This window comes from Triplophysa rosa, linkage group LG1 (assembly GCF_024868665.1).
Source record: "Triplophysa rosa linkage group LG1, Trosa_1v2, whole genome shotgun sequence".
Taxonomy (NCBI): Eukaryota; Metazoa; Chordata; class Actinopteri; order Cypriniformes; family Nemacheilidae; genus Triplophysa; species Triplophysa rosa.
Genome location: NC_079890.1, coordinates 22,555,814 through 22,571,615, shown reverse-complemented (window position 1 = coordinate 22,571,615; position 15,802 = coordinate 22,555,814). Strand labels below are relative to the sequence as shown.

The 15,802-nt window shown below is 40.4% G+C and overlaps 3 protein-coding genes across 8 annotated transcripts in view; 1 reads left to right on the top strand and 2 right to left on the bottom strand.

The window, feature by feature from the left end:
* Window positions 1–6,856, top strand: part of phf21aa (PHD finger protein 21Aa) — a 30,115-nt gene extending 23,259 nt beyond the window's left edge. For 4 of the 6 annotated variants that reach the window (XM_057331584.1, XM_057331567.1, XM_057331576.1 and 1 more), the window contains 5 exons: window positions 118–175; window positions 1,583–1,761; window positions 2,886–2,961; window positions 3,159–3,262; window positions 3,444–6,856. In XM_057331584.1, coding sequence (XP_057187567.1) covers window positions 118–175; window positions 1,583–1,761; window positions 2,886–2,961; window positions 3,159–3,262; window positions 3,444–4,055 — 1,029 coding nt within the window. In that variant the 3' untranslated portion in view covers window positions 4,056–6,856. Of the gene's footprint in view, window positions 1–117; window positions 176–1,488; window positions 1,512–1,582; window positions 1,762–2,885; window positions 2,962–3,158; window positions 3,263–3,443 lie in introns of all 6 variants that reach the window. The other 2 variants (XM_057331600.1, XM_057331591.1) reach the window with 1 other exon arrangement.
* A 261-nt stretch (window positions 6,857–7,117) lies between these two features.
* Window positions 7,118–13,562, bottom strand: zgc:110699 (uncharacterized protein LOC325371 homolog). The gene is made up of 7 exons (XM_057331718.1): window positions 13,452–13,562; window positions 13,169–13,246; window positions 13,013–13,069; window positions 12,525–12,598; window positions 11,929–12,076; window positions 11,443–11,536; window positions 7,118–8,317 (listed from the first exon to the last, which is right to left on the bottom strand). Exons 1-7 carry the CDS (start codon window positions 13,489–13,491, stop codon window positions 8,128–8,130), a joined length of 681 nt encoding a protein of 226 aa, XP_057187701.1. The 5' UTR covers window positions 13,492–13,562; the 3' UTR covers window positions 7,118–8,127.
* Window positions 13,563–13,956: 394 nt separating this feature from the next.
* Window positions 13,957–15,770, bottom strand: harbi1 (harbinger transposase derived 1). The gene is made up of 3 exons (XM_057331661.1): window positions 15,674–15,770; window positions 14,582–15,273; window positions 13,957–14,501 (listed from the first exon to the last, which is right to left on the bottom strand). The coding sequence occupies exons 2-3, from the start codon at window positions 15,249–15,251 to the stop codon at window positions 14,125–14,127; spliced, it is 1,047 nt and encodes a 348-aa protein (XP_057187644.1). The 5' UTR covers window positions 15,252–15,273; window positions 15,674–15,770; the 3' UTR covers window positions 13,957–14,124.
* Between the last annotated feature and the right edge of the window lie 32 nt (window positions 15,771–15,802).

Genomic DNA, 15,802 nt, shown 5'->3' with positions numbered 1-15,802 from the left:
TGATAAAAGGAAAACCTGGAGTGGTCGCTCAATTTTGGATATTACATGACTACAGTATAATACAGACAGCCCACATTGGAGATGTTTGTTGGAATTGACCATGCTTATGTGTTTCAGCGGAAGAAGAGCTCTATGTCATATCTGAGTTCCATAAATCAGTCCAGCCGAAAAATAGGTGAGTTCAGCCAATCCCGCCGTTCCAAATGCCTGTCTTAGGTATAGCACATGTATTAGAGTTTTTAGTGGTGTTTACTAAAGCAGAATAGTTTCTAATCCTATCTGTGTGATGACAAAGGAAACCACAAGAGCACCTTAGCAACCACATAGCAACGCCCTGACGACCATCCACTTTTTCATGGATATACACTGCTTACATTTTCTTCTTTAAATGTAAAAATGCTGTTTTGAATTTCATTTTGAAAACTCAGTGGACACTTGTTAAATTTTCTCTAAGAAGATTTTTTTTAATTCAGAGACACCAGCCAGTCTTTATTCTCTACTTTAAGCTCGGTCTCCTCCAACAGCCTCTTTTAACACCTCTGGTCCTGAACTGATCCACTCTGCTTTACTGCCATCAGTCAGTCTCTGTCTATCTCACACAAGCACACATTCAGCAGTAATGACTGTTTGATTATGTAATGTGCTCGCAGGCACTCTGCTGTGGAGTGGGCCTGAAATGTGTGTGTGTGTGTGTGTGTGTGTGTGTGTGTGTGCGTGCGTGCGTGTGTGTGTGTGTGTGTGTGTGTGTGTGTGTGTGTGTGTGTGCGTGCGTGCGTGCGTGCGCTAGAAAGAAAGAAATGACCCTGCAGTGTGTTAAGTGGGATAATGAGTGTCTTCAGGCTGCTGTAAAGTGTATACATTAGTAAAAGCGTCAGACAGTGTTCTTAGCCTACTGTATAGATTCGCAATTAGCTTAGTTTTGCATGTTTTAAATGCACAAGAATACTTCCTCATTAGTGTACCTTTAGTGCTTTTATCGGACAGAGCACACATTCATTATTTTCTTCGAATATAAAAATAACAGTGTAATGAAAGTGTAGTGAACTCACTTTTTATAGCTTTTGTTTTTTACAATAGCAATACAGTTGATGACAGTAGAAATCTGTACTTTTTCTGTTAATGCCCAGTACACAAATACATTTGCAGCATCACTTTATTTATGATAGACATTTACTTAAAAAGGCTTAGCTTGACATTTGACAGCCATGTATCTGTAGATGAAAATAACATCAAATAAGCTTCTTGATGCCCGGATAAGCTTGTTTAATCTTCGCCCTCTGATCCTTCTTTGTTATTGGCATTTCTTATCCCCATCTGTCTAAATGTACTGCCGGCTGCCTTTATCAGCTGATCTCAGGCCAGCTTTTGCAGAATGTGTTGTTACCCAGCATGCAATGTTTCCTTTGTAATCTAACGTTGCTCTCTCCCTCCCAACCCCCCACCCCCCCCCCCCCCCCCTTCGAACCCTTCTTCTTCCTGCTACCCTAGCCAATGAGGACAGCTTGTCAGAGGTATGCCACACCAATGTTTTGTCTCCTTTTTCCTTTTCTGTTTTGTTTGTCCTTTGTTTCATTTCACTCAGGTCGCCCTTCTAAAAACTGCAGTATTGTGGAGTGGGGGCCCCTTCCCCCAACCACCAGCAGCCATCATTCAGCCTTCACAGACCTACAGCGGCCCACCACGGGCAGCCCATTCTCCCCTGCCCTTTCACTCACCCTTCCATCACATTCACCCTCACTCAGCCCCATCTCAGCAGGGGATGTAAGTAGCTGTGATAGTACACTACAGTTACTGAGACACAGTTTTGGCTCTGTCCCAGATGCCGCCCTACGCCCTTGTGGTCCTGAGGTTTGATGATGCAATGCCCCATAGACTGTTTAGTAGTAGTCCGCTGTGGAGCACACATCAGTCTGAGCTCAGTGACAGTGAGCAGAGCTGCCACAAAGGGGGCGTTTGTGAGCACTATCATATACCCTAAATATGAAATGGGACAGCCTACGGTCTTGTGGACTTTATGGGTAAACGTACACATCGAGTTCAAATGCACGTAAGGTGCGCCATGTGGGACAGGGCCTTACACTTCCCATCCTAATGTTCACTATGCTTACCAATGACATCTAGTGGTAGCGGAGGTTATGAGTCTCAAAGATGAGAGGACCATTTATTGTCATTTGCATTTATTTTTTTATCAAGTTTTTTCACCGATACAAAATTGTATTACAAATCAGACATTCTAGAATTGTATATGGCTTTATTAGGCAGCTCTTACAGTTATATTTATATTAGCAGAGTGTTCATATAAATGACGCTCTATTGTAAGTCACTTTGGATGAAAGCATCTCCTAAATAAATGCAGATGTTTTTTTAAACAGCAAAACTTGATCTCTCTGATAGAAATGAAGGATAAAGAGGCCGCTTACTAGCTACTTTACTCACAGTGCTGCTTAGTATATTTTTAATGAGTTAAATTTGAAAGTAAATCAAGTATTTTGTTATTTGTGTGTCAGTATTTACCTGCTGGTATTGTGCAGCTGTTGTAGGCAGGCAGATACAACGTATGTCCCCATGTAGATATGCCCTAAATGCAGAATCCAGGTAAATTCCCGTGAGCCCGAGATTCTGGTCCTTAGGTCCTTTAAAGTAGGGAGATATTGATGCAGTTCTTCAGAAAACACAACTCGCAAAAACTCGACAGCGTAAAACACTGGCAATCTGCATTAAGACTTCTTGGTAAGTTTAGGCAGCCTCGTTTTTTCCCACTTCATTCTGTTTCAGTTCTGTGCATTCATTTTCCACATTCATTTTGAGCGTTTGTGTGTAAATTGGAATGAAGACTATGCATGTTAGTGTATTTCTGTATTATACAGTGCACATGTTTCCTTCAGATGCTGCAAAAGGAAGATGCTATTGAGTGGCCAGGGACACTTGCTATTGTCCATTCCTACATCTCTTATAAAGCAGGTGAGCAATACAAAGCAGGTCTCCATACAGCTGATGACTAGAATAGTAAACCTACAATGACATAAGAGAGATGTGGGACGAAGATACTGTATGATGCCTAGAGGAAAAAGTAGCTTTGGTTAGAAGTGCTGCAGAATAACATTTGCTTGTTATGAGTGTCTTATATAAGATTTACATGTACGTGTGTTTGCTTGTAGCTAAAGAGGGAGAGAAAGATCGTCTGTTGAGGTGGAGCACAGAGCTGCGGCAGGAGAGGGAGACACTGGAGCACAGAGCAGGACAGCTCAACAACTCCCTAACGGTGAGAGAAGGGTTATGTTTTTATGACATTAGAAGTCTAGAGCTTCACCCTGCTCCTGTAAACCGATGAGTCATGCTGTTATTAAATGCCACTGAAATTCCCTATAAGATCCATTACATGTCATTCCTTAACTATATAAGAATGAGTGTGTGAGTCAGCATTGTGTCCTCTCTCTGCACAGAGTTGTATGGCTAGCAAAAACAGCGTATTAACCAAGCAGAGAGAGATGGAGACCTCACTGGAGAAAATTAGAGGGCTGGTGCGTCTGATCAGAGGGATCCAGTTGTGCCCCCTCTCTTACCCAGAGTTCATGTCTTCTGTGGGCGTGGCTAATGGAGACGTGTACCACAATGGAGCTTCCAAACCCAGCAGCTCCAACGCAGTCACCACAGACACAAACAATAACACAAATAACACGACGAGCTCCTCCGAAGCTATGGTGATGATTAGCACACACACAAGCGCGAGCGATACGCTGAACCAAATCGCCACAAATAACAACACGGTGAAGACCGATACTTGTAACACAAAGGGCATCACAAGCAGTGAGGGAACCGAAGACAGCACACAAATAAAAAGTGTGGCCAGAATCAAAGGTGAACCCACGAACAGCACAGCCTTCAGCAATAACAGCAGCAACCAGGGGGTTCCCAGTACCAATGGAACAGTGTCGGCAGGTGAGGAAACTATAAAAAAACATAAAAACAACAACAACAGTGACCTCAGCGTCATCCCACAAGCCCTCCTCGGCACAATCGTACCCCTTACAGAAGTGACGGAGGGAGTTAAATAACATCAAAAACCGCACCGCGTTTGGAGCGTAAAGTGTGCCAGTTAACAGTATTGTTGTGTGTTTTTGTCTCATCTCTTGTACCTATGAGGGAAAGAAAATCCATAGTGCCATTTACTACATGCAGGAAGGAGGTTCCTAAAGTACCAGCAATGTGTATGCTTACACACACTGAAAAGATTTCTTCAAAGAATAATGATATAGAAAATAAATGAAAAGAGTAATAAAATTTAAAGTTATCACACCATTGTGTGCCTGATATAGTTGCCATAGCACCTCTGAGTGGAAAAGCTTCGAAATAGTTGGGTGAAGGTCTCGTTCCTGTATCCCTCTGGTAGATGAGAAGTGCAGCTTCCTATCAGGTCCTGTAGCTCTGATCTAAGAAATAAGATGTGAAGTATTGAGGAGTTCAGTGTCTGTTTTGTCTGTGAAACGCAGCCGAGGTGCAGTTGTTTTGTCTACGTTTTGAGTTACTGTGTCTGTTTCTAAAGCTCCAGGGCAGAACATGGAGCACAAAATATGTTGTCACATATACAGGTCTTCCAGACGTTCTGCTGGAGATTTCACTATTATCATTTGCGTCGTAGTGTTTTTAAAAACTGAAACATTTCTGTAAATATGTTTTGCTACTTTTACAAATATTTTTCGTCTTAAAATATTCTTTAGTTCTGTTCTGCCAAATAATTGATGCCACAGGGAACTGTTATTTTATTGTATTCTGAACATTAAATAGATATTTATAAGTAGTAGAGTAGTATTTGTAGTGTCAGTCCTGAATTGTCTGTGAGGTTAATTCTGACCATGCCTTATCTACTGAACAGATGTGATTTAATGAGAGCGCAGTTCTATCTCAGTCACTCGTTGTTTTTAGCAGAAGGGAATGATTTGAGACGCACGGATCTCTCATCTCCCTCGCTCCATGGAAACGTCATATCCACACCCCAGATGATTTTCTACCAGAGTGTAGCAGGGGTCTCATGCCTTGTCCGATAACTTTGATACCTTAAAGCTATAAACATTTAAGGAATCTTTTTTGGCGGATACACATGCAGTCAAAAGTGTCCCATAAAACCAGTGTGCCAGAAACGTTAAGGGCTTCTGTTCTGTGTCATTTCAAAAACAGTGTCACCATACTGGGTGGTCACCTGTCCAAAAGCACAACAGAGCAGGCGTAAGTTACATGCCTAGTGCCACCTTATTCTTCTAGGGGCTGTTATCACAGTGCGTTTTATTACTTTAATCGTATCAGAGCTGTTGGTGCCCCATGCACTGCTGTGTATTTCAGATAGCGCACATGATCAACACACCAGACCGGATCCAACATATGGCCACCTGAGATACAGTCGTGGCACTGTAGGTTAAACCCTGAATCGTGTGCCAAGATGACACTTCCATAGTGTTTAAGAAAGCACAAGACGTAAACCAGAAACACAGTGGTGTCAAACACAGGGGATGCATTGCTGTTGATAATAGACAGAAAAATCTACAGTGTTTATATCTTAATTTCAGGTTTGTGTGTTTTCAGTACTGAACAAACACGTCTGGACTGCAGTAGCCTCTGTGTATTGGTTGCCTTAAGTTCTATAGAATATGTTAGGCTGTTCCATTGTAGTGTTGTCAGTGTGATAGTCAGTTGTCAGCACAATGAGTGAGATTTTTCCCTTTTGTGAAACAGAACCTAGTTTATCATCCAGTGTCTGATCATTCTGGTTGTAGATGTTACTGAGCTGCCTAGAGTGAGTCTACCCACTACACATAAGAAGTTTCAAGTGCTTACATCTAATGACAATACACAACGTGAATTGCTGGTATATTTTTAATTTGGTTATTTTATTCCAGTGTGATTATCTGGTTGTCTGCCACTCTTTTTACATCCCATCTGAGCTTTCGAACACTTTTTTTAAAGATACAATATTTGAACAAAATCACACACATATACATGACACATATTAGTTAATGAAAAGTAATACTAAAGCATATTTTATCACACTTGCAAAAATTCCAAAGTGACATCCAGAGAAACATGTTTAGAAACATATAGCTCTATGTCAGGTTTCTTAGTGCAGTTAAAGAAAAGGGTCTCCCTTACGTAAAAGCTCATCAGATGTGACATTTGCAAATGTCATCTGCCGTTCCCCTAGAGCCAAGAATCCTTGCCAGCTGTGGCTAATAGGACTGACAGTGGTTCTGTGACAGATGTTCTCTGATGAGATCGAGAGGAATCCACTGTGTTCACATTCACGTGACTTGCACATGAGAATTGGGCATTGTGTGTGGAACCTGATTTCTTCAGATGTTAATGTTTACTGAGAGCTCAGGCGTTTCTTCATGTTATCAAGATATTTAAGCATAATAATGCTTATGGTGATTCACGTTTTTACACCTCATGCTGTTACCTCATTCAGGTTGATGAAACCTTCAAGTAAATTCAAGGTTTAGATTATTGCAACAGAAAATATCAATGCTTAATCTAATGTCCTAAAGTATAAATGAAAAACACAATTTACATTAATTTGTTGTATAAAAAGTGTCTAGATTCTTTCAGAATAGTTTTTAAAAAGGATGTGTATTGCTCATTTGTTTTGTTTACTTTTTTACAGTTTCAAATGTTTTGTTTGTTAATCTTGTGTGTTGCCTGATGTCCGTTTACCTTTTCTCATAGAATTCAAGTCCAATTGTAAGTTATTTGAATATATAACTTCACAATTGTTTTGTGTTGAGGAGGCTGGATATTACTGGAGCGTTTGATCAATTTGTATTTATTTATTTTTTATCATTTTTGCTAAATAAAAGTGTAAATTAAATCGTTTCTTTTTAGTTTCATTTATGGGTTTCTATGCGCATGATTGACTGACATGGATATAAACTAGATGTACAAGAAGATAAGATTAAAGTAGGCATGCAGCGATATGTAAATTTTGGCCAATAACTGATATATTGGCCGATATACAGCTTCTAAATATTAATATAACATTTTCTAAGACTGAAACAAAAGGCAAAAAATGGACAACTGCTTTTATTTGAAAACATTCACTGCAGAAAACAAGGTAACCATTAATTATTTTTCCCCTGAAAATCACATACCAAGCCTACTTTACACTAGTAAACAAATCTTTAACCATCAAACTTTTCTGGTATATTTTGGTACAGAAAGCATTCAGACAGCAGTCTGATTCAAACAATATGCTTTTGTTCCTACAATTTACACAGTACTGTATCTACATACTGTACCTACATCAGCAATGTTTTGCTAATAGCAGTAAGTGAATGATCATGACAGAAAGATACTGTATTTTAACTGGGCAGCGTGCAGCTGAAGAAGTTTAACCAGAGGAAATGATTTATCGGCTATAATCGGTATTATTTTTTTATTTTAATTATCTTATTAAAATTACGATTTACCGGCCGATAATTTATCACGCATCCCGATTAAAGAATAAGAGTATAATTCTGTACACAACACAAATGAAACAATACAAATATTAGTGTCATAATAGGCTGTCATGTAACCTACTGCACAAACAATTTATTCTCATTTCACTCTGCTTGAATGTAGAACATCAAATAATATCTAAATAATGCCAAAAAAATGTTTCTGCTCCCCCTTGATATTTTGTGAATATAGATTTAAAGAGCATCCAAACATTCCAAATCACAAGACAGATGTACCACGAGGCACATTTTCTGCCCACATTAGGCCAGACTTAATACTTAACAAGCAAAGTCTATATGAAATGCATCAGCACCTATAAGCATACTTGACTTCTCACACATTAATCTCACCAGTTTAAATAATGAATCTAAATTATATATTTGATTTCTTTGTTTTTGCTTGTCTGGCACAAAAAATGATACACTGCCGCTTTAAAACAAATACTACATTTTGCTGCTTTAACTTCTGTCAAAAACAGACACATACAGATAAAATGAATGTATATAGCCTACTTGTAAATCCAGTAGGCACTTATCAAATCCATATTGTTGTTCTTGTCTGAAAGGATAGTCATGTCATATTTGGGCACTGTAGTACTAATGAATGCAGCAAATAGGTTTGATCTGCATTTAGTCTCTCTGGTCACCACTGCATGGTTTTACTCCGTGTGAGTTTGTTTTTGAGCGCATGTCTCATCTGCAGCATGCGCGAGCGCTTGTCCATAGCCAGCAGGTGACGCTGAAACTCCTGACGCACTTCACGCACCAGCTGACCAAATGAAGCCTCCACTGCTGAAGTGTCCTCCGCTACAGCCAGCTCAAAGAAACTACATCTACATCACCAACAGAGTAGCCACATCTTTACACAAACATCGGCACCCTTACAACAAAAACAAGTGACAGTAGCTAACGTAAAAGGGGAATACAAACCTTTTGGGCTTAAAACAAATTGGTAAATTGGCAAATATTTCTGTTGCGATATCAAAATGCCATGTTAAACATCTGAAACAATCCCATGGAACAGTTCTACACTGCCTGTCCAAAAAAAGTCACCACGTGGGCAGTGCTATGATCTGGGGTTACTGCAGTTGGTCAGGTCTAGGTTCAGCAATGTTATTAGATTAGATTCAACTTTATTGTCATTACACATGTACAGGGCAACGACATGTAGTTTTGTCTAACCAGAAGTGCAATGGCAGCAAGTGCAGGATATACTGTGGTTGCATAAGTGCAGGAAAAAACAGTATTATGGAAGTAGTTTACAGATGGGTATGTACAATGAGCATACAGGTGCTGGTCATATAATTAGAATATCATCAAAAAGTTGATTTATTTCACTAATTCCATTCAAAAAGTGAAACTTGTATATTATATTCATTCATTACACACAGACTGATATAGTTCAAATGTTTATTTCTTTTAATTTGATGATTATAACTGACAACTAATGAAAATCCCAAATTCAGTATCTCAGAAAATTAGAATATTACTTAAGACTAGGGCTGTTTTTTCAAATTAACGCGTGAGAAAATATTTATCGCAATTAACGCAGCATCCGTTTGTTTTGACATCCTTTGTCTAGCGTTACATTATGTAATCACGCTCTTATTCGTGTACAGGCTTTTAAACCACTTAAGCGCGATTTGAAACAGTTGCTTTGAGGCGTTCAATGAAGATAGACAGCTTCTAAACTGTGGGACACGGCAAAACGCAACGAGAGGTCCAGTCTGGTGTGTACAGTAACGGCTGCGTTGGTGAATCTCTGTCAGACAGCGCATCCGTGTTANAGTAAATTTTGCATTTCCTTTGGAAATCAGGGTCTCCAGTAGTCTGGAGGAAGAGAGGACAGGCACAGAATCCACAGTTGCCTTGAGGTCCAGTGTAAAGTTTCCACAGTCAGTGATGGTTTGGGGTGCCAGTGTCATCTGGCTGGTGTTGGTCCACTGTGTTTTCTGAGTCCAGGTCAACGCAGCCGTATACCAGGAAGGTTTAGAGCACTTCCTGCTTCCTGCTGCTGACCAACTTTATGAGATGCAGGTTTCATTTTCCACAGGACTTGGCACCTGCACACAGTGCCAAAGCTACCAGTACCTGGTTTAAAGGACCATGGTATCCCTGTTCTTAATTGCCAGCAAACTCGCCTGACCTTAAAAATCTATGGGGTATTGTGAAGAGGAAGATGCGATATGCCAGACCCAACAATGCAGAAGAGCTGAAGGCCACTATCAGAGCAACCTGGGCTCTCATAACACCTGAGCAGTGCCACAGACTGATCGACTCCATGCCACGCCGCATTGCTGCAGTAATTCAGGCAAAAGGAGCCCCAACTAAGTATTGAGTGCTGTACATGCTCATACTTTTCATGTTCATACTTTTCAGTTGGCCAAGATTTCTAAAAATCCTTTCTTTGTATTGGTCTTAAGTAATATTCTAATTTTCTGAGATACTGAATTTGGGATTTTCATTAGTTGTCAGTTATAATCATCAAATTAAAAGAAATAAACATTTGAAATATATCAGTCTGTGTGTAATGAATGAATATAATATACAAGTTTCACTTTTTGAATGGAATTAGTGAAATAAATCAACTTTTTGATGATATTCTAATTATATGACCAGCACCTGTAATATACAGGTGGCTATTACTAGAAACAGGAAATTTACAGATGGGTATATACAGTGATGAGTTATAGCAGTTGTAACAGTAGTGCAATGGATATAGAGTAGTGCAAATAAATTATGGACAGAAGCTATCTAAGTAACAGTGCAGTGGAAGTTATTGCATATTTAGTTGAAGTACCGGCGTGCAAAGATGCATGTGTAAACAGTAGGTACTGCAATGAACAGTCGGCAGTGCAAATGAACATACAGTATATGTTATGTGTAGACAGTCCAGTAGAGAACTGAACAGTCCAGTAGTGCAAATAACAAGACTTAGCCAGGTGTGCAGTGAGGGGGAGAGGAGAGTGAAGCGGTACATGAGGGCAGTGGGATCAGCGAGGGGCAGAGTTCAATAAGGAGACAGCTCTGGGAAAAAGCTGTTCTTCAGTCCGCTGGTCCTGGTCCGGAGGCACCTGAAACGCCTGCCGGAGGGCAGGAGAGAAAACAGTCTGTGGGCGGGGAGAGGACTCCTTAAGAATGCTGCGAGCTCTACGCAGACAGCGTTTCCTCTGGATGTCCTCAATGGCTGAAAGTGGAATCCCTGTGATGCGCTTGGCGGTTTTCACCACCCGCTGCAGTGCCTTGCGCTCTGCAACAGAGCAGCTCCCATACCATACTGTGACACAGTTGGTCAGGATGCTCTCTTTTGCGTAGCGATAGAAGTTCACCAGGATAGAAAGGGACAGCTGGTTCTTCTTTAGTGTCCTCAGGAAGAAAAGGCGCTGGTGAGCCTTCTTGACCAGGCTGGAGGTGTTGGTTGTCCAGGACAGGTCCGCCGAGATGTGGATCCCCAGGAACTATGTGCCCAAAGAATGAGGTCAGCTGCATATACTGAATGACCAGGTTATTCCATCAATGGATTTTTTCTTCCCTGATGGCACGGGCATATTCCAAGATGACAATGCCAGGATTCATTGGGCTCAAATTGTGAAAGAGTGGTTCAGGGAGCATGAGACATCATTTTCACACATGGATTGGGCACCACGGAGTCCAGACCTTAACCCCATTGAGAATGTTTAGGATGTGCTGGAGAAGACTTTGCGCAGTGGTCCGACACTCCCATCATCAATACAAGATCTTGGCGAAAAATGCAACTCTGCATGGGAATAAATGTTGTGACATTGCAGAAGCTTATCACAACGGTGCCACGGCGAATGCGTGCCGTAATCAAAGCTAAAGGCGGTCCAACGAAATATTAGAGTGTGTGACTTTTTTTGGACAGGCATTGTAGGATGACTATAAAATATGTTTATTTTACTTTTACAAATATGTTATTACAATAGGAGAGTATACAGACCTCAGCTCTGAGGCCAAAGCCTGTCCCTCATCTGTCCTTACCACTCGTCCATTCTCCATGTCGCATTTATTAGCAACAATGACTGTTGGAATGCCTGAAAAACACACAAACACCGAGCGGTTTTATAAAAGTAGCATAGCTCTGACAAAGAACAGACTTCCATTAAAATGATAGGAGCAGGAGATGAATAGTATCATTAAAGGGAGCAGTGCGGAGATGGAATCTTTTTTCTCCTCTTTATCTCTTGCAACGTAACTTATAGAAAGCAGTGCACTATATTAAGTGTGAAACAGTTTGTGCCTGAGGTGAAACCTCTGAGACCTATTAAAACAGAGTGAGTCACACTGATGAATAACAGTGGAGGGTCCATAGACATCAACGTGACTTATATTGTGGCCAGGTACACATACTGTAGGACTAATGACAGAACAGAATTATTAAATACAAAATTATTTGTCACAGCAACAGATTAGTGATCAGTATTACCGAGTGTCTGTTTAATGTGATCAATCAGTCTCTTCAGGCGCGACACAGCCTCAAAACTGCTGCGATCTGTCACGGAGTACATTATCAGAAACCCATCACCCCATTTAATGGAACTTTCCAGAGAGGATGCAGCAGGTCCTACAAACTCCTAAACACACACACAGATTGATCGCCTTTTACATGGGATGAGGTAAGTGAATGTCTAAGATGTAATAATGTAATAACGCAGCCGGTGTTGAACACCTAGGCTTTCACAGATTCTTAATCCACACACCCCATGCAGTCACACATAAGGCATCACTTCAGTCGCATATGTTGCTCTGTGTAAAATGATCAATGGCAGGCGGACTGTTAAAGCCCCTCAGGCAGCCTGAGATTCAGTACAAGACACATGAAAGGAATGGAACGGTTTAGAGAGCCCTGTGTCTCATCAGCCGTTTGAAAGACCATCCCGTTGTCTTTCTTTGTAATGGTGGATAAATGTGCCTGTAAAACAGCAGCAGATGCACAGCGGCAAGGACACGGCCCCTTAATAGGTAAGAAACAGAATACAATACAGCTACATCCTGTCAGATCTAATCTCGGACATGCTGTACCTTATAAACAGTGTCTAAAATCTCCAGCTCAATCGGCTCTTTGTCCACCATTTTCTGACACCTGTAGGTGACCTCTAAGACACAAAATATATGACATGTTAAACTAAAATTCAAGCAGTAGACTCGCAGCATCAATGCATCATTTTTTTGTTCGCTTTACTATTACAGAGGAATGTTAAATGGATAGTCCACCCAAAAATGAAAATGTTATCATCGTTTACTCACCCTCTTGTCACTTTAAACCTGTATGAAGAATGTTTAAAGGAATGTTGGTAACCAAAAAAACTGGTTCCATTTTGACTTCAATTGTATGGACACAAAACCAGTCAATGGGTACCAGCAGTTTTCTATTACCAACATTCTTCAAAATATTTTCAAGTCATAAAGGTTTGAAATGACAAAAGGGTAAGCAAATGATGACTGAAATGTCATTTTTGGCTGAACTATCTCTTTAAGGCAATAGAGGATCAATGCGTAAATTGTGTTACCTCTCTTATGTTCATACTCTCCAATGAAACGCTTGGTGATGAATCTGACACACAGAGCTAAAGTTCAAATGATAATAGTTTTATCAACCTATAGTCATTAAAGTCTAATGATGTAAAATAATGTCTAATAAAGTGTAGGCCTAGCTGCAGTATTACCAGTCTTTCCACAGTTATCTCTTCCTAGAACCACCAGCTTGGCCCTCATCATCATTCGTACTGATTCTGTCATGATCACTGCGAATAAAGTGGAAGACATATAAAGTAATAATACTAATTATAAACTTATGACAGATATATATGGTTAAATTAAGGGAGCTAATGGCAAACGTTTGTTACGGTTGTGTCTACCTGCGAATATGTATATGCGGCAAAGGCAATTCTCAGCTTAGAGTACGATCAAACAAAACCAAATTAATTAAGAAACCAAATGAATACTTACTTTGTTCTCGACAATTGTTAAAAGAACAAAACGTAACCATCCAGAAGTGCGTAGCAGACTAGCCTATATCACGGTGATCCGGTGGAGACTGAATAGTGAAACAGAGTATCAAACTCTGGGTTTATGTTCTCCGTCTGTCTGCCTTTAGTAATGACATTAGAAAATGAGCACACACACTGGGGACAGGACGTCATTGTTCACCGCGATTGGTCTCTCTTTTTATTCTGCACATTCATCACCGGCCGAGACTGCGAGTCTCATTAAACAACCATCTGATTTATCGCCTTTGACTGCCAAGCCTCCGGAGCAGCTCTTACCGCCAACAGTACTGTTCATTAACCTGTGCGCAATTTAAAAGCTTTTTGTTTTTGGGGTGATCTATCTTTATATTACATCATACACTTTTAACTATAAGAGGTTTGCCTTGTTTGCGAAGTAAACTATTTGAAGCAGATTTTGGGAAGAAAGCACCACTGCGAGACAATAATCCACACACTGTTGTTGTCATGTTATTTATTAATTCCTTCATTTTACAGCTCTATAATTTTAAACTAAAAATATCCAACAGAAGGAAATGAAACACAACAATTAAACTACAAGATCTATGGTTATCTACTATGGTCACAATTCAATTTGTTCCTTAACGTATAAAAAGTGAATCCTACTTTGCATCCTAGCTAAAATGCTCCTGGATGAGTTTCTGTCTAACTATCAGAGCATCTGGGTCAACAGTATCAGTGGGGTCGATATCCTCCTCGGATTGGTCTGTGGCCTCAGTCCTTTCAAAAGTCCAGGCATCAAGGCCAGACTGCAAGGAAATGTTATGCAGCACACAACATGCCTGAATGATGTGAGAGCATTTCTCAGGGGAATACTGCAGGTAACCTTTTGCCCCATCCAGACACCGGAAACGTGTCTGAATGGCTCTGAATGTGCGGTCCACAATCTCATGCGTTGCTGAGTGGGCCAGATTAAAGCGGTAATCAGCAGGAGACTCTGGGCTCTGCACTGGAGTCATCAGCCACTTCTTTAAAGGATAGCGGTTATCACCTACAGGACAGAAAAAATGTGTACACATTTAAAAGTATTTCTTTGGCAATGTATAGAAAAAGACAAACAATAGGTCTCACCCAAAAGCCAGCCATCGACATTATCCTTCTCTTCAAACAACTTTGACAAACCGGACTGCTTAAATACAGCTCTATCTGTCAGACTACCTGGCCAAGGTGTCTCTGCACTAAGCAACAAGCCTCTGGCATCACATACTAATTGGCAGTTGATAGAGTGAAATCCTTTTTTATTGACATAGGAAGGGTCATCTGAATTTGGTGCTTTAATGGCAATATGTGCACAGTCCACTACTCCCATTACATTAGGAATTCCTGCTGTCCTGTAAAACTCCTCTTTGGACTGCTGGCTGGTTGCCTCATCCCTCGTGAAGCCGATAAACTCTGGTGCTTTTTCAATCAAAGCTTTAGTGACATTGGAAACACAGCGACTCATGGAGGCCTGGCTGATGCCAATCGCATCTCCCATCTTGCTCTGGAAGGATCCTGTTGTGTAGAATCCCAGGGCTGCAAGTACCTGAACATCTGGACTGATGGCTCTTGACCTCTGTGTGCGTCTCAACAAATCGTCCTTTAACAGTTCCACCAGGTAATAAATGAACTCGCGTGGAAAACCAAATGTTGTCAGCAGAAATTCATCGGACACCCTTTCGATATCAAATCGATCAAGTGTTTTGTTCCCCCGACCATGCAGCACTAGGTCACAGTCTAGGATTGCTATAGAGATTGCCATCCTTCACATCATTCAGGAGAACCTGTGGGCAAATGGCAAGCGTTTATGTCAATAAGTGAAATAAAATGTCATGTCAATATAACTGAACCACAGAACAAACATACACATCACGCTAGTATTCAGTGCTTCATAATTTCATTTTATCATGTGAATTAATCATAAACGTTGAATTTCAAGATAAAAGAATATAAAATCGTTAGCCAGACTGATAACATCTTGTTCTGAAAACATATAACGTTAGCTGTATTTAGCATACTGGGTTTAACAAAGCTTGTAACATGATTCAGATTTTAGCCTAGCTGTAATAATTTACAGATCCATCAACTAGTTCACGACATAAACTCATTCACATCGGCCAACTAATTTATTTATGAGAGATGCACAAAGTTATTAGAAACAGTCTTTAATTCGTAATTCATTACCAGCACTGGTGATTTTGTACGTCGCAGAGCAGTTGGTTGGTACAGACTTGACGTCATCAAAACATTTTGTTTTTCATTCACCGCACTTTCGTTATTACAGTTGGCATTTTGTAATAAATTAATAGCGAA

Excerpts from the sequence above, each read along its gene's own strand:
- zgc:110699 (XM_057331718.1), bottom strand. The coding sequence starts at position 13,491 with ATGGTTACGTTTTGTTCTTTTAACAATTGTCGAGAACAAA. Across the intron at positions 12,599-13,012 it reads AGAGTATGAACATAAGAGAG|AGGTCACCTACAGGTGTCAG; the intron begins GTAACACAATTT and ends TTTGTGTCTTAG. Across the intron at positions 8,318-11,442 it reads GCTTTGGCCTCAGAGCTGAG|ATGTAGTTTCTTTGAGCTGG; the intron begins GTCTGTATACTC and ends TTGGTGATGTAG.
- harbi1 (XM_057331661.1), bottom strand. The coding sequence starts at position 15,251 with ATGGCAATCTCTATAGCAATCCTAGACTGTGACCTAGTGCTGCATGGT. Across the intron at positions 14,502-14,581 it reads TGTCGATGGCTGGCTTTTGG|GTGATAACCGCTATCCTTTA; the intron begins GTGAGACCTATT and ends TCTGTCCTGTAG.